General features: G+C 45.5%; 1 protein-coding gene across 3 annotated transcripts in view; it reads right to left on the minus strand.

Annotated features, from left to right (window-relative positions):
• LOC147015980 (atrial natriuretic peptide receptor 1-like) overlaps positions 1-7,851 on the minus strand; it is a 206,338-nt gene extending 198,487 nt beyond the window's left edge. Inside the window, exons 1-2 of one of the 3 annotated variants that reach the window (XM_085848662.1) lie at positions 4,916-4,994; positions 3,828-4,797 (exon numbers count right to left, since the gene is read on the minus strand). In XM_085848662.1, coding sequence (XP_085704788.1) covers positions 3,828-4,539 — 712 coding nt within the window. In that variant the 5' untranslated portion in view covers positions 4,540-4,797; positions 4,916-4,994. Of the gene's footprint in view, positions 1-3,827; positions 4,995-7,757 lie in introns of those variants that run through there. The other 2 variants (XM_085848663.1, XM_085848661.1) reach the window with 2 other exon arrangements.
• Between the last annotated feature and the right edge of the window lie 4,914 nt (positions 7,852-12,765).

Genomic DNA, 12,765 nt, shown 5'->3' on the forward strand with positions numbered 1-12,765 from the left:
CAGTAATATTTGGTGGACATGAAAGATCCCACGGTGTCCTTCGCGAACAGTATGCGAGCTATCGCGGCACCCTGGCCAAATTCCAACTTCCTGCCCTAATTACTGCTGGGAGGCAATGGCAAACTAACCCAGCATAACCCTTACTCAGGAAGGCTGTTTTGCCACACCGACACTATGTGAGGAGTTCCGTACATCAGACAGAGGGAGAGTAGACATACTCATGTTCCAATGGGACGTAATTCACACTCACATTTCACGAGTAGGTAATTAATAGACATACTCACATTTGAACAGTACATAATTAATAAGGTGAATGCGAGTTATCGCTGGCACCATGGCCAAATTACAAATTCTTGCCCCATCTACTGCTGGGAAGACAATGGCAAACCACCCAGTATAATCCTTGCCAAGAAATTGCTTCGGCATCACCAACACCTCTGGGAAGAGTATGGCACATCAATCATCAGAATCTGCTTTGGTAGAGCGCATACCTCTGCCAGGCTGAACAGTTTACGTTTTATATCCCACTGATAGACCGGATCTGCATCCAAAACTGAACCAAATTCGAATCCGCAACTTGTTTTTGTCACCAACACAACTCGTCCACCTATAGTATCGTCCTGACAAAATTCTCGTATTTGGATAAGGATCCAGATCTTCACGAAAATCTTATTGATTTGCCCGTGTCACACACCCAACCGTTCCACCAAATTTCGTCCGAATCCATCCATAATGATTTGAGATATTCTGCTCACAGACAGACAGACAGACAGACAGACACACAGACAAACAGGGATGAAAACATAACCTCCGCCCATCTTTGGTGCCAGAGGTAATAAAACGACCGCCATTTTAAATGATCAGTACATTCAGATATTTGATGGGAAAAGTAAGATTCAAAACCTGATCTCAACTCACCATCCAAAAAATCCATTGGGACCACAATCTGTACAGAGAGAGCATCGGTGCTGCGAAAGTAGTCTGCTGGGCTATTGGGCACAATCCTAGACAGGTCACCACTCCAACACAGATACTCAAATGGCTCAATCATCTCAGCAAACAGGTACTCATTTTGCCAACCTCAGAAGGATGAGAGGTTGAGTCAACCCCGCCTGGTATTAATTCAATAAGCCAAGAAGGAATTGAACTCAGGACCTTCAGATCCCAAGCCCACCACCCTAACCATTAAGCCAACACCAGATCTCAACCCACTGTGGTCTCCATTTTAAGAGCGTGCATGCATGGTTTCAGTCGTGGAATGCTGGTTGTATGAGGAAAAGTCACGTTGCTTTCCATAGAAAGTGACGACTTATAAGAAAACCCGAATGACTCCTTTTTGGACCCCCCCCCCCCCCGAGTCTGAAAAGAGCATAAACAAGGAATAACTCGAGTGAGGCCGATGGCGAGCCATCACAAATTCCTCGCTTCCCACAAAAGTTAAAAGATGGAAAAAGGGTCCACCAGGAATGACCCAATATCAAATATAGAGTTAAATTTTTCCCTTGTTTTGAACCCTGTCACCCTAGATCCCCACCCCCTGGGGCATGAACCTGGGGTCCAATCAAAAAAATTGTTACAAAATTTGTTACCTTGGCAAAATCAAGAATTACTGCTCACCTTCACTCTTTCATTCCTCTTTTTTCCCACCTTGGGAACAAACTCCCACACTCTCTTCAATCCCACTGCTCCCCCAGATCTTCAAAACAGCTGTTCACCACACCTATCTTCCCCCATCCAAAATATTGATCTTTACTACCCCCGTTAATCCACTCCAAACCCACCTCCTTCAAATTTCCTGTTTTTCTTTCTGAAAGTCCCTGTAGTGTCCATCTTGTTTACCCCGTGTACCCCACCCCGTCCCTCTCCCTTTCACAGATCTCCTGTCTTTGTTCCCCACTATCTCCTGCCCCTCTTGTCTCCTGCCTTGTTATATGTTTCTGTGTATTAGTTCTTACACGAGCCTTGACATGGTATATAAAAATATATATTGTTGATTGTTGCTTCGTGCCATATGGTGATCACAGCTACCAAGATTGGTGAATTTCTGCACAACTGTTTAGGAGGAAATAGCGTAACACAGACAGGCAGACAGATGGACGGACAGAGCCTATTGCAATATATTTTTTCCCCAAAAATCTTGGGGTGACAAGGAAATTAGACCCAGGAGGTGGTCATTCGGCCCATCATGTCTGCGCCACACGAACACCGGATAAATAAATGCGTCAATCCATCAAAACAAGTTAAGTTAATTAGGGGAATGGGGAGAAAGAGTAGGGATGAGAATAATAATAATAATAATAATAATAATAATAATAATAATAATAATAACGCTCAGGAATATCAGACAGGCTCGGAATATCTTCAAAATAAAAATGGGGATTCCCTCCCCCCCCCCCCACATATATATATATATATATATATATATATATATATATATATATATATATATATATATATATATATATACACATACATACATCTTTAGTCTTCTTAACAGTCACAGTTATTCCCACATTCCAGTGGGATAAGCCGGCAGAAGTTTTGGCCAAAGCCCTTCACAAACCAGCTGGCCAGGCTTGACGTTCGAACAAGGTTCACACAGGAATTTCCAATTTGTTCACGGTGCCGGTGATAGCTCACCTATTCTTTACAAAGGACACCGTGGGATTTTCAACATCCACCAAATAATGTTGGTAGGCGGGATGCCCAGTTTATCAACCATCCGAGATTCCAAGGGAGACACACATCGATTAATCACCCTGCCTGTGAAACACCAGATGACAGTTTATATCTAGGTCTGGATTCGAACCCAGGCGAGACCGTAGAGGCAAGTGTGCATACCTCTGGAGTCTAGGTCATCCTGTCAACCTACCTTCTGTACCCATCTATCTCCGATGATTCTGGGTACCTATCTGCTATCGAATTCCAATTTAAACCTATCCACCGTTGCTGCTGCCATTACTTTTACAGGGAGACCATCCCACGCATTTACTACTCGCTGAGTGAAAGACCCACGTTGTGGAACATGATGACGTCATAATGTTCGTTTGAGCCTTTCTGGGAGATCAGTATTGTTTCCGACTCGACGATCCCTCCCTCGATCGAACCGCGTCATTTGGAAGATTGCTGGCACGCATACATACCTGACACGCGTACCTGCTGGCACGCATACATACCTGGCACGTGTACCTGCTGGCACGCATGCATACCTGACACGTGTGAGTCATCTCATTCAGAACGACCTTTTTACCATATCGGGCATTCTCCTACAGCGTCAACGTATGCCGAGAACTTTCGTAATGTCACAAATTCATATTTTAAATTTATTTCATGAAAAGTTTGTCGGAATTTTAATATATGATCACCTGTCGCCGTCGTTAGGTAAGTCGGCGCATCGAAGTGAGGACAGAAACAGAGTACATGATGCGTGTTCGGAATCATTTGAGCAAAACAGCTCATCGGGTGTGCGGTCCACAGTCCAAGGTGATGGAGAGAAGTGGAAAAGCAATCGCACGATGCCCCCCAGCCCACGCCGTGTCCCATTAACCCCTATCACACCAAGCACCTCGACACCCCCTCAAAACCGTGCGCGAGGCACACATCGAGATTCGAGCGTGGGAACAGATTTACGTCACAGCGTCTTGGTCGCACGTCACGATGGCAATCACGATGAATTGGGACAAAAGGTGGAGGAATAAAGAGCAGAAGAGAATGGTTCATGTAACAAGGTGTGTACAGGGTGCAGTGCTTGTTATACTTTAAAATGCAGACCAGGTAGACCAGGTGTGATGGTAGAAATGCGAAAGCTCAGCCAGACACAGACTCACCGCGTCCCTTCTTGCGAATCTCATGGAGAACGTCCGGGATGTCGACTCCTTCCCTTTCGTTGAAAGTGAGGTCGTCAATCCTCACGGTCTTATTAAAAAAGTTCGTATCTTTCAGCTTGATGTAGACCCCTTCGATGGTGAAGAAACAGTGCCGGTCGTCCATCTTGTCGTCGTTGAAGATGAGCATCCCGTGCTGGAGCCAACCGAAGTGCTCATGCAGGTGTCGTACGAAGGTCCCCAGCTTGCCGTGAGACGGACCCACGCGGGTCAACAGCGCGTAAACTCCGGTCTGTTTGTTGTCGAAGCCGTATGCTGGAGCACCGGCCGTGAGCAGAGGGACCTTCCAGGGGGTTGTTAAGCGAGCGACGGGCGCCGTGGTGTAAACGCAGCCCGGCCCGAAGAAGACCGCGGGGTCGTGCTCCTGTTTGAGATTGACGACCGTGTGCGGCGCCACGGCCTCGGAGCACTTTCCGTGCACGTCTTCGCTTGTGCCGTACTCGAGGCGCAAACGTGTGCTGGAGCCGGGTCGTGCGTTGGCGCGGTCCACGGCCATCTCGATGGCGGCGCCGACCCTCGGCAGAGACCACGGGTAACTGGTGTTAAACGGGAGCACCACCGCAACGGGCACGTCCAGTGGGCTTTGGACGCTCAGAGTGAAGAACGCGCAGACCGCGAGAAAGGTCATAGCGGCGGTGAATTGACCAGCGGCCATGACGGGCGATCAAGTTAATGTGGTCTTGTCCCCGAAGTGAGAGCAGCTGCAGATTTTCCGCCGGTCGTTGCGGTTCGAGGCTGTCACCGCTTTCCTTGAAGTGCAGGAGGAACGGACCTCGAAAATGACTGGATCGTTTCAGTGGTAAAGCGTCAACACATGTTATCATCTGCTCGTGGTCGCACGACGGCTCTTGCGCATCGTGTACGATCCTCGGGGCTTCGGGCGGGTGTTCGGGGTCGGGGGGAGGGTGGGGATCTGGAGGCGAAAACAAAAACCGTAAAATAATATAAATGGTCGAAAAGAATAAATCGATTACGGTCTACGTGATGATTAATTGGCGGAGACCGAGACACGCTCAATGTGGCGTTGTTACCTTTCGGAGAGAGATCTCTAGTCGTTCCGGTGGTCGCTGCTGCCTCGCGCTGCAGAAGCTCTACCCCACCCACTCCCACCTCTTCCTCCCCCCCCTACCAATACTCTCTCGCACAGATCCACCAAGCCCGCTTCGCTCCTCCCCACCAACGCACGTCTTCAGAACAAGCCCCAGATTGCCAGGCGAAGCAGACACATCACGGTGAATATCGTCGTCGAAGACACCACGACGCACAACGATGAACTGATCTCCCCTGGAGCTGGAGCAACCAACTCTAGTCCTCCTGCATTCCAGCACTGCACTTCCACTATCAAGATACTCTCGTGTGTGTGTGTGTGTGTGTGTGTGTGTGTGTGTGTGTGTGTGTGTACGTACACATACATATATATGTGTGTGTGTGAACATATATATATATATATATATATATATATATATATATATATATATATATATATATATATGAGTGTGTGTGTGAACATATATATATATATATATATATATATATATATATGAGTGTGTGTGTGAACATATATATATATATATGAGTGTGTGTGTGTACACACATATATATATATATATATATATATATATATATATATATATATATATATATATATATATATATATATATATATATATATATATATACATACATATATTGTTGTGGGCTGGGGGTCGGTGGTGAGAACGACCACTAGGTGGGGGAGGTTTGCGTTGTCTCCCACCAAACTCCCCGGAATTGTTGGCCGTCGCTCCGGATAACTCCGTGAGCCGGCAGGTCGTTTAACCGACCGTGGTCGCCAATATTTCAACCGTGTAGCGTTGGGTCTCTTTGTCTATAACCAATTTACCTAATTAACTACGCGATTTCGACTACTGGGGAAACCACGCCCTCGGCACGTCTTGCTCGAACCGGGTCACTCTACCGACTGCGGTAGTGTTCCAACTACCGACTACCAACTCCGGTTCGGGTGCAGCCGAGCGGAAACTGCCAAAGCCGTGCCGGCTGGAATGAACGAATTATCGGGTATAAAAACCCGGCTAAACTCAGATCCGAACCATGCTGGACCAATTCAAGAAGGGACGGAAACGAACTGGGAACATTTCTAACAAGTTTTGTTTACAGTAAATGAAGACACAAAGCAAGACTTAACACGAATATGCAAGAAGTATTTACAATGATCCAAAAACACTTATTCAGTTCTACTTAAAGACGGGCCCACACGCAGACACACAAAAAATGAAAAGAAACCCAGAGTCTTTATTGGACCCTCACAGCCGTGGAGAGAGACAAGCTGGGGGCTCGGGTGGTGAATGGCCGGGGTCGGGGTCACTGTTCCCTTCCTCTTAGAAGGCCAGCAGAGACACGTTAGCCGCCTCGACGCCCACCAAAAACTCTTCAAAAGAACTTTTAAAAGACTCTCCAAAACCCCAAGAAGACTCTCCAAAACCCCAAAAAGACTCTCCAAGACCTCAAAAAGACCACCAAGACCTCAAAAAGACCACCAAGACCTCAAAAAGACCACCCAAGACCTCAAAAAGACTACGTCTCTCACAGAGTGCTCGGGAATTTATCGACCTCCCTCAGCGGGGAGGGGACTTGGTGAATACACCTCGCTGTCCGCCTCTGATTGGACAGGTCCTACGGCCCACCTTTCCGGGGTGGGGCCTTGGCCCCTGCCGGGAAACCCCAGCCAATCCTCCATGCGGGCCCACACTTGACGAGTAACAGTATCAACGCTGCAATGGTCCCTGCCAGGAAACCCAGCCAGTCTTCCACGCGGGTTCATACTTGACGAGTAACAGTATCAATGTTGCACAGGCCGTCGTGCAAGAGTTACAACGTTTGTGGAAGGAACGTTGGTGGAAGCGGCAAGGAACGGCTGCAAGACCCTGCCTTGGCAAGTCAGAGTGCTTGTTGGCAACCTTGGCAAGTCAGAGTGTGGGTGGGTAGTAGATCATGATGGGGAATGGAATGCTTGTTGGTTGTTCGTTGGAGGGTTCGTTAGATGTAAAGATTTAATAACCTAACTAAAAAGAAATCGCAACGCACACCTTTGATTCTCCCACTAGACAAAAGGAAGGGGATCTGACAACACACATGTACTTAACGACATAACTGACTTTTGGGACATCTGTATATTAAATGCAAATGGTTTCCGGATCCGTAACAATATATATATATATATATATATATATATATATATATATATATATATATATATAAAAATAAATATATATATATTAAAAAAAAAAAATATATATATTAAAAATATATATATATATTAAAAAAAAAATATATATATATATATATTAAAAATATATATATATATATATGTATATATATATATATATATATATATATATATATATATATATATATATATATATATACACACACACACACACAAGCCGGTAGGCGCCGATGGATCCACCAGGATCGAAGCGCTGGATACGATGCTTTTCATTCTGACCGATCCACCGCCGAAGATTCATTGCCAAGACGTATTGGTTCACACACAATTGTTCCTCTGCCTGGCAAGATTTTTCCTATTGCGTATTTTGCCAACCGGCACTCCTCATAAAAAATGACGGTAAATAGACACCCTATTTTTGAAGGACTACCATTTGAAAAATAAAACCTAAATCAAAAATCGGCTCGAGTAAATTAAGGACGAAGTAAGTAAAAAATAAAATTTGTCATTATTTTTGTTGACATTACCTCAGATGACGGCAGAGTGGACGTCAGAAGAACACGAAACAAAACGTAACGTGACGTGAAGAGAGAGAGAAAGAAAAAATAACCATAAACACAACAACAGATGTTCGGGGAAATACGAACCAGACCGTGGGAAGCGCGAGAAGCCTTCCTGGTCGGTTGTTTTTGATGAACCTGGCGGTGTAGCGGACGATAACATAACTGAGGGTGTAGAAAATTTTTTATAAGGATGTTTTTCAAATTCCACATGACTTGATTTATACCATATTATTAGAAATCCACAAAGACAGAAATGCCGGTGATTCCATTTATTTTGGATCCTTTTCACTTTGGTCAATAACGTTTGGATCGAGGAGAGATCGAAGGTGGAACGACGGTGTAGTTCCTTACAAACACTGTATACACACCTTAAATACCGGAAAATAGACACCCGATTTTTGAAGGACTACCGCTTGAAAAATAAAACCGAAATCAAAAATCGGCTCGAGTAAAATTTTCTAAATATCTCGAAGTGTTTAATTCCGAAGTCTCGTTTCTCCACATTCAAAACTGTCGGACAAGTATTGAAAAATAGCGAACGTGCGGTTTTTCGGCCGCTGCACAGCAACGGGTGGTTGCTTAGCAACGAAACTCAAAACGCGCACATTCCCAGCGCATATGGCACCTGAGCGCCAAGTTTCGTCGAAATCGGTTTGCTGGTTTGTGCTGTGGAGCCTCGCGTTGCAGACACACACACGGAAAACCCGACAATAAGGGATATCCAACGAATCCAGTGTGTGTGTGTGTGTGTGTGTGTGTGTGTGTGTGTGTGTGTGTGTGTGTGTGTGTGTGTGTGTGTGTGTGTGTGTGTGTGTGTGTGTGTGTGTGTGTGTGTGTGTGTGTGTGTGTGTGTGTAATATCGATATCCACCTTTTAATTATTAATTTATTTTAACCGAACAATAAAGACCTTCATGAACCCGCACTGCACGGCATGGCATGAACTTTCAAACAAATTTCCCTTCCGCTCCGCACAGCTCGACACTTCGCAGCGACGTGCGGCTATTCTCAGCAGCTTCGTATATCTGGACGTTGAGTCCGCAATGAGATCGCACGTGTTGCCTGCAATCAGAGCGGGACACGGAGCTGGTTGATATTCTGGGGCCGTAGCGATCCTCTCGCGTTGTGACATTAAAAGCGATCAAACCGCAAACTGCGCTGTGGTTTCAATATCTCCATACGAACGTGCTGTGCGGGTTAACACTCGTCTCATTAACACGTCCGACGCTTGTTAACGGGCCGAGCACGGCGGGGGCTGCGACCGAGAAAGGGGGGGCTGCTGGGGGGCCGAATGAGTGCGGCTTAAACTTGGCTCGAGGGAGAGCGAGTGGAGATTGAGCGAAAAGCGTGGGTGTTCGTCTCGGCTCACCTTTACAACCCACGCATTTGCATTCGGTGAGTGTGCGCCTGCCGGTGGACCTGGACGCGAGGTCCCGAATGACCGCGAATACAGCTCGGTGCAACACCAAGCACGTCCATTACAGCCGTTACACACCAAGGTGGCCATGATGAGCCGATTAGATATCTCCGGGTATTCCGAGTCTTTCCGCTGACCTCAGGCTCTTCAAGCAGCTTGTTACAAACATCAGATGCAGCCGCGGGACAAGCGCGAAGACGTCTGTGTACTTGTACATCATTTGGAAGGACATTAGTACAACATTTATAGACAAATACATGTAGTACTTATCTATCTATTAGTACCCTGCGCTCGAAACGAAAAGCAATTGGTTCAGTGTGTCTACAGACATCAGTGTGTGATCGACAAACTACTTGAATCCAATTGAATGTTGTATTTTGAGCACTGCATGAAGAACACGAACGTGCAGCTTATTATCAGCGCTTTGTCTCTCAATTTGGCAAATTGTCTGGGATCTCGTCCCGTGTGCGCATGTCCGCAGAGGGCTAAAGTAATCGTTTTACTCTGTCTGCCTAAGCCTGGTGTTGGCTTAGTGGTTTGGGTGGTGGCTTGGGATTCTAGGGTCCTGAGTTCCAAGCCCCGTTGGGCCACTGAATTAATACACCAGGAGGTTGACTCAGCCTGTCATCCTTCTGAGGTCGACAAAATGAGTACCAGTGCACTGGTCGCTCTCTATCGAGTGCAGCCTGTGGCTGCTGGTTGCATCATTGGTTGGGACACTGCTATGCCGCTGATGCAGTGTCCCCCTGACCAGGTACACTGGTACTCATTTTGCCGACCTCGGAAGGATGACAGGCCGAGTCAACCTCCCGGTGTATTAATTCAGCGGCCAACGGGGCTTGAACTCAGGACCCAAGGATCCCAAGCCAACACCCGGCTTAAAGTGCACTGGTAAGGGGGATGCTGCATCAGCGGCATAGCCACGTCCCAACCAATGATGCAATCAGCAGCCACAGGCTGCACTCGATAGAGAGGGAGACTCTGTCTGCCTGTCTGGCAGTCAAACAAGAGTGAAAATCATTCCAAACAGGAAACTTACTGTTTTCTGGGATGTTATAAAGGATACAATCAACAAGCACAAATGACTAATTGAATGTGTTCAAGAAGGAGGTGTAAAAATTGTGAATCAACGGCGGTAAACTTCCAAAAAAGGTTTAAATCCATATTTTATTTGAAATTGAAATATATACATGAACACCGGAGAACACAAATTGCCACATTGGTACTTTCAAAACCCTTCCGTTTAGCAGTACTTGGACAAAATATTACGACATTTTACATCATCTCGACCAATCAAATTTGCCGCTCGTGGACCCTGCCCCTGTCTTTGTTTCTCCAGACTGGGGTGAAGTGTTCTATGAAAACATGAAACGGTGTAAACTTCACAATAAAAAATGGAATTCGTTCTCCTTTATGTTCACGGCCTCCGTCAGAAGGAAACAGCAGCAGAATTTGATTACGAGAAATGCAAGGAGCCTCGTTTAAAATTTTCCCTTAATTACAGATTGGCGATTGTCCATTAAATTGATATGTTATAATAATTTGTCATTGACAGCGAAGAAATTCAAATTATTAAAATTTACCCATAAACGAATAATTATTTTTATTTGTAGAAAATATTTATACATCACCCTATGGGGCAGAAGCTTTGGACCACCTTGTCCGTTCCTCCGTCCGTCTCTGAACGACCCCCTCAGTTTTGGGGGTTGCCCCGTCAAACCTTCTGTGGAATGTGTTGGGGTCACAGCCGGCGTTCTTTGGTGGGTGGGAGGTTTCATAAATTCCTCAATTTAACTATGATTTTTACTTTTGATCCGTACAAAGCTGCTCAGACAGACAGACAGACAGACAGACAGACCGACGACGAATATTATTTATTACATTTTTATGTTCCATTCTTGTGTTTTCATAATTAGCAACACCCCTAACATGTGTTGCCAAAGTCATGACTAAAATACCAAACCAGTAAGTCAATAAACTGCAGCCATATTGTTTTTCTTTCTTCTTCGTCTATCTTTTCTTTGCAAGCTCGCTCAACATTACCGTGACGCCTCCTGGTAGTATTGTTGCGAATCCGGAAGCCATGAGCACACAACATACAGGTCCGATAGAATTAGCACTTTCGCAAAATTTCCTGTAACTCGCGAACTTGTCCCACAGCCACAGGTGTCTGCAGCCACTCCTGATCATCGTCTATTTCTAGGAGGTCAAACATCAGCCAGGATTCTTGGCTAATGAAAGTCCTTAGCGTTGGCATATCATCAGTTGAATTAAATTCCACATGGGGAAGTTGTGGCTTGCCAGAGTCGAACTTCTCAGGCCGTTCTGTATCAAATAACATTTGTCCCATCAACTCTCTCTCTCACTGTGTGTTCGGGACACCGTTATCAGCTCGGGACAACACAACTAACTGGGGTGTTAAGTACCAAGTATGGCGATTGCATGACAAGATACAAGCATCTGCTACACCACTGTCGTAATGTTTGTACAGGAACATGTCAGCCATGAACTTCAGATAGTGTCGTGCCGCAGATGTGCTAAGTGGACTCTGTCGGAATGCTTTAGCATAGAACAGACCTACAAACTTGGCCACTCTGTTTAAATACACTTGTTGAACATCCCATATCTTGAACTGGTCTTGGAGCAAAGCTAATTTGAGAAAATAGATGGCTTTCGCCATCCACCTGGCGTAATGGTCACTGCTAATTCTTTGCGTGTCGTAAATGATCGAGCTGAAAGAGGAATTAAGCTCGTGTCTGACTATATTCATATGTGCAATGATGAGAAACAACGTCAAGCATTGCTACAGTGCGTGGAAGAGCACAGGAAGCTTTGCCCAGACTATACAAAACAAACGCTATGTTCTCTATAAGATATCTGTGTGGTTGCTTGTTTGCTAGATTGTTATGTTGTCATCTATGAAAACCATGTCACTTAAAACACATTAGTTGTTCTCATAATTAATTGATCATGCTCTCATTTGTCATAAATAATGTCTTTATGAAAACGCTACTCCTGATATTCTGTAAATACCTAACAATGTGCCGTGAAATAATTGTCAAAATATGGGATTTTCAGTGAAATTCCAAAATGGCAACCCCTTCTCAAAATGTTGGGACAAGTTGTGAATAATATTTACGGGGACTTACTATCATACTGGTGCCTACTGAAGTGCATTCGGCCATCTAAACACAGAGAAATATATATTTAAAAATATTCAAAAATCAATATTATTCCCAAAAATATGGATTTTTCCTGAAATTTCAAAATGGCGGGAAAATTTTCAAACTTTGGTCGATCACATAACTTCACGAGTGGAATCGATAGGCACATAGTGCTTCATTCCAGCAACTACTTTTGCAAAAGTGGTACACCCTGGTGGGGATGGACAGAGACAGGCAAAGGCGATAGGTTGGGGGGAGACACAGTAGGTTAGGTCCAAGCCCGCTTTCAGAGCGGCCGGCACCACCGCACTCCCTCCAGACCCACGCGGAACGAGACCGGAGGCCGGCCAGCTTCACCTGCCGGCCTGTTGTGCTGTATCACCTGTTCCACATGGCCTTGCCTTGCCATGCCTCGTTCGCCTGCCTCTGCCATAACCCCATGTCTGCTTGCCCTTATTTGCATTGCCCCTGTGTCATCATCCTCAACCATGTGCGCCAGGATCATTCAGTGT

The sequence above is a fragment of the Eptatretus burgeri genome, chromosome 12 (genome assembly GCF_056783735.1).
Source record: "Eptatretus burgeri isolate ZD-2024b chromosome 12, Ebu_testis_v1, whole genome shotgun sequence".
NCBI lineage: Eukaryota > Metazoa > Chordata > Myxini > Myxiniformes > Myxinidae > Eptatretus > Eptatretus burgeri.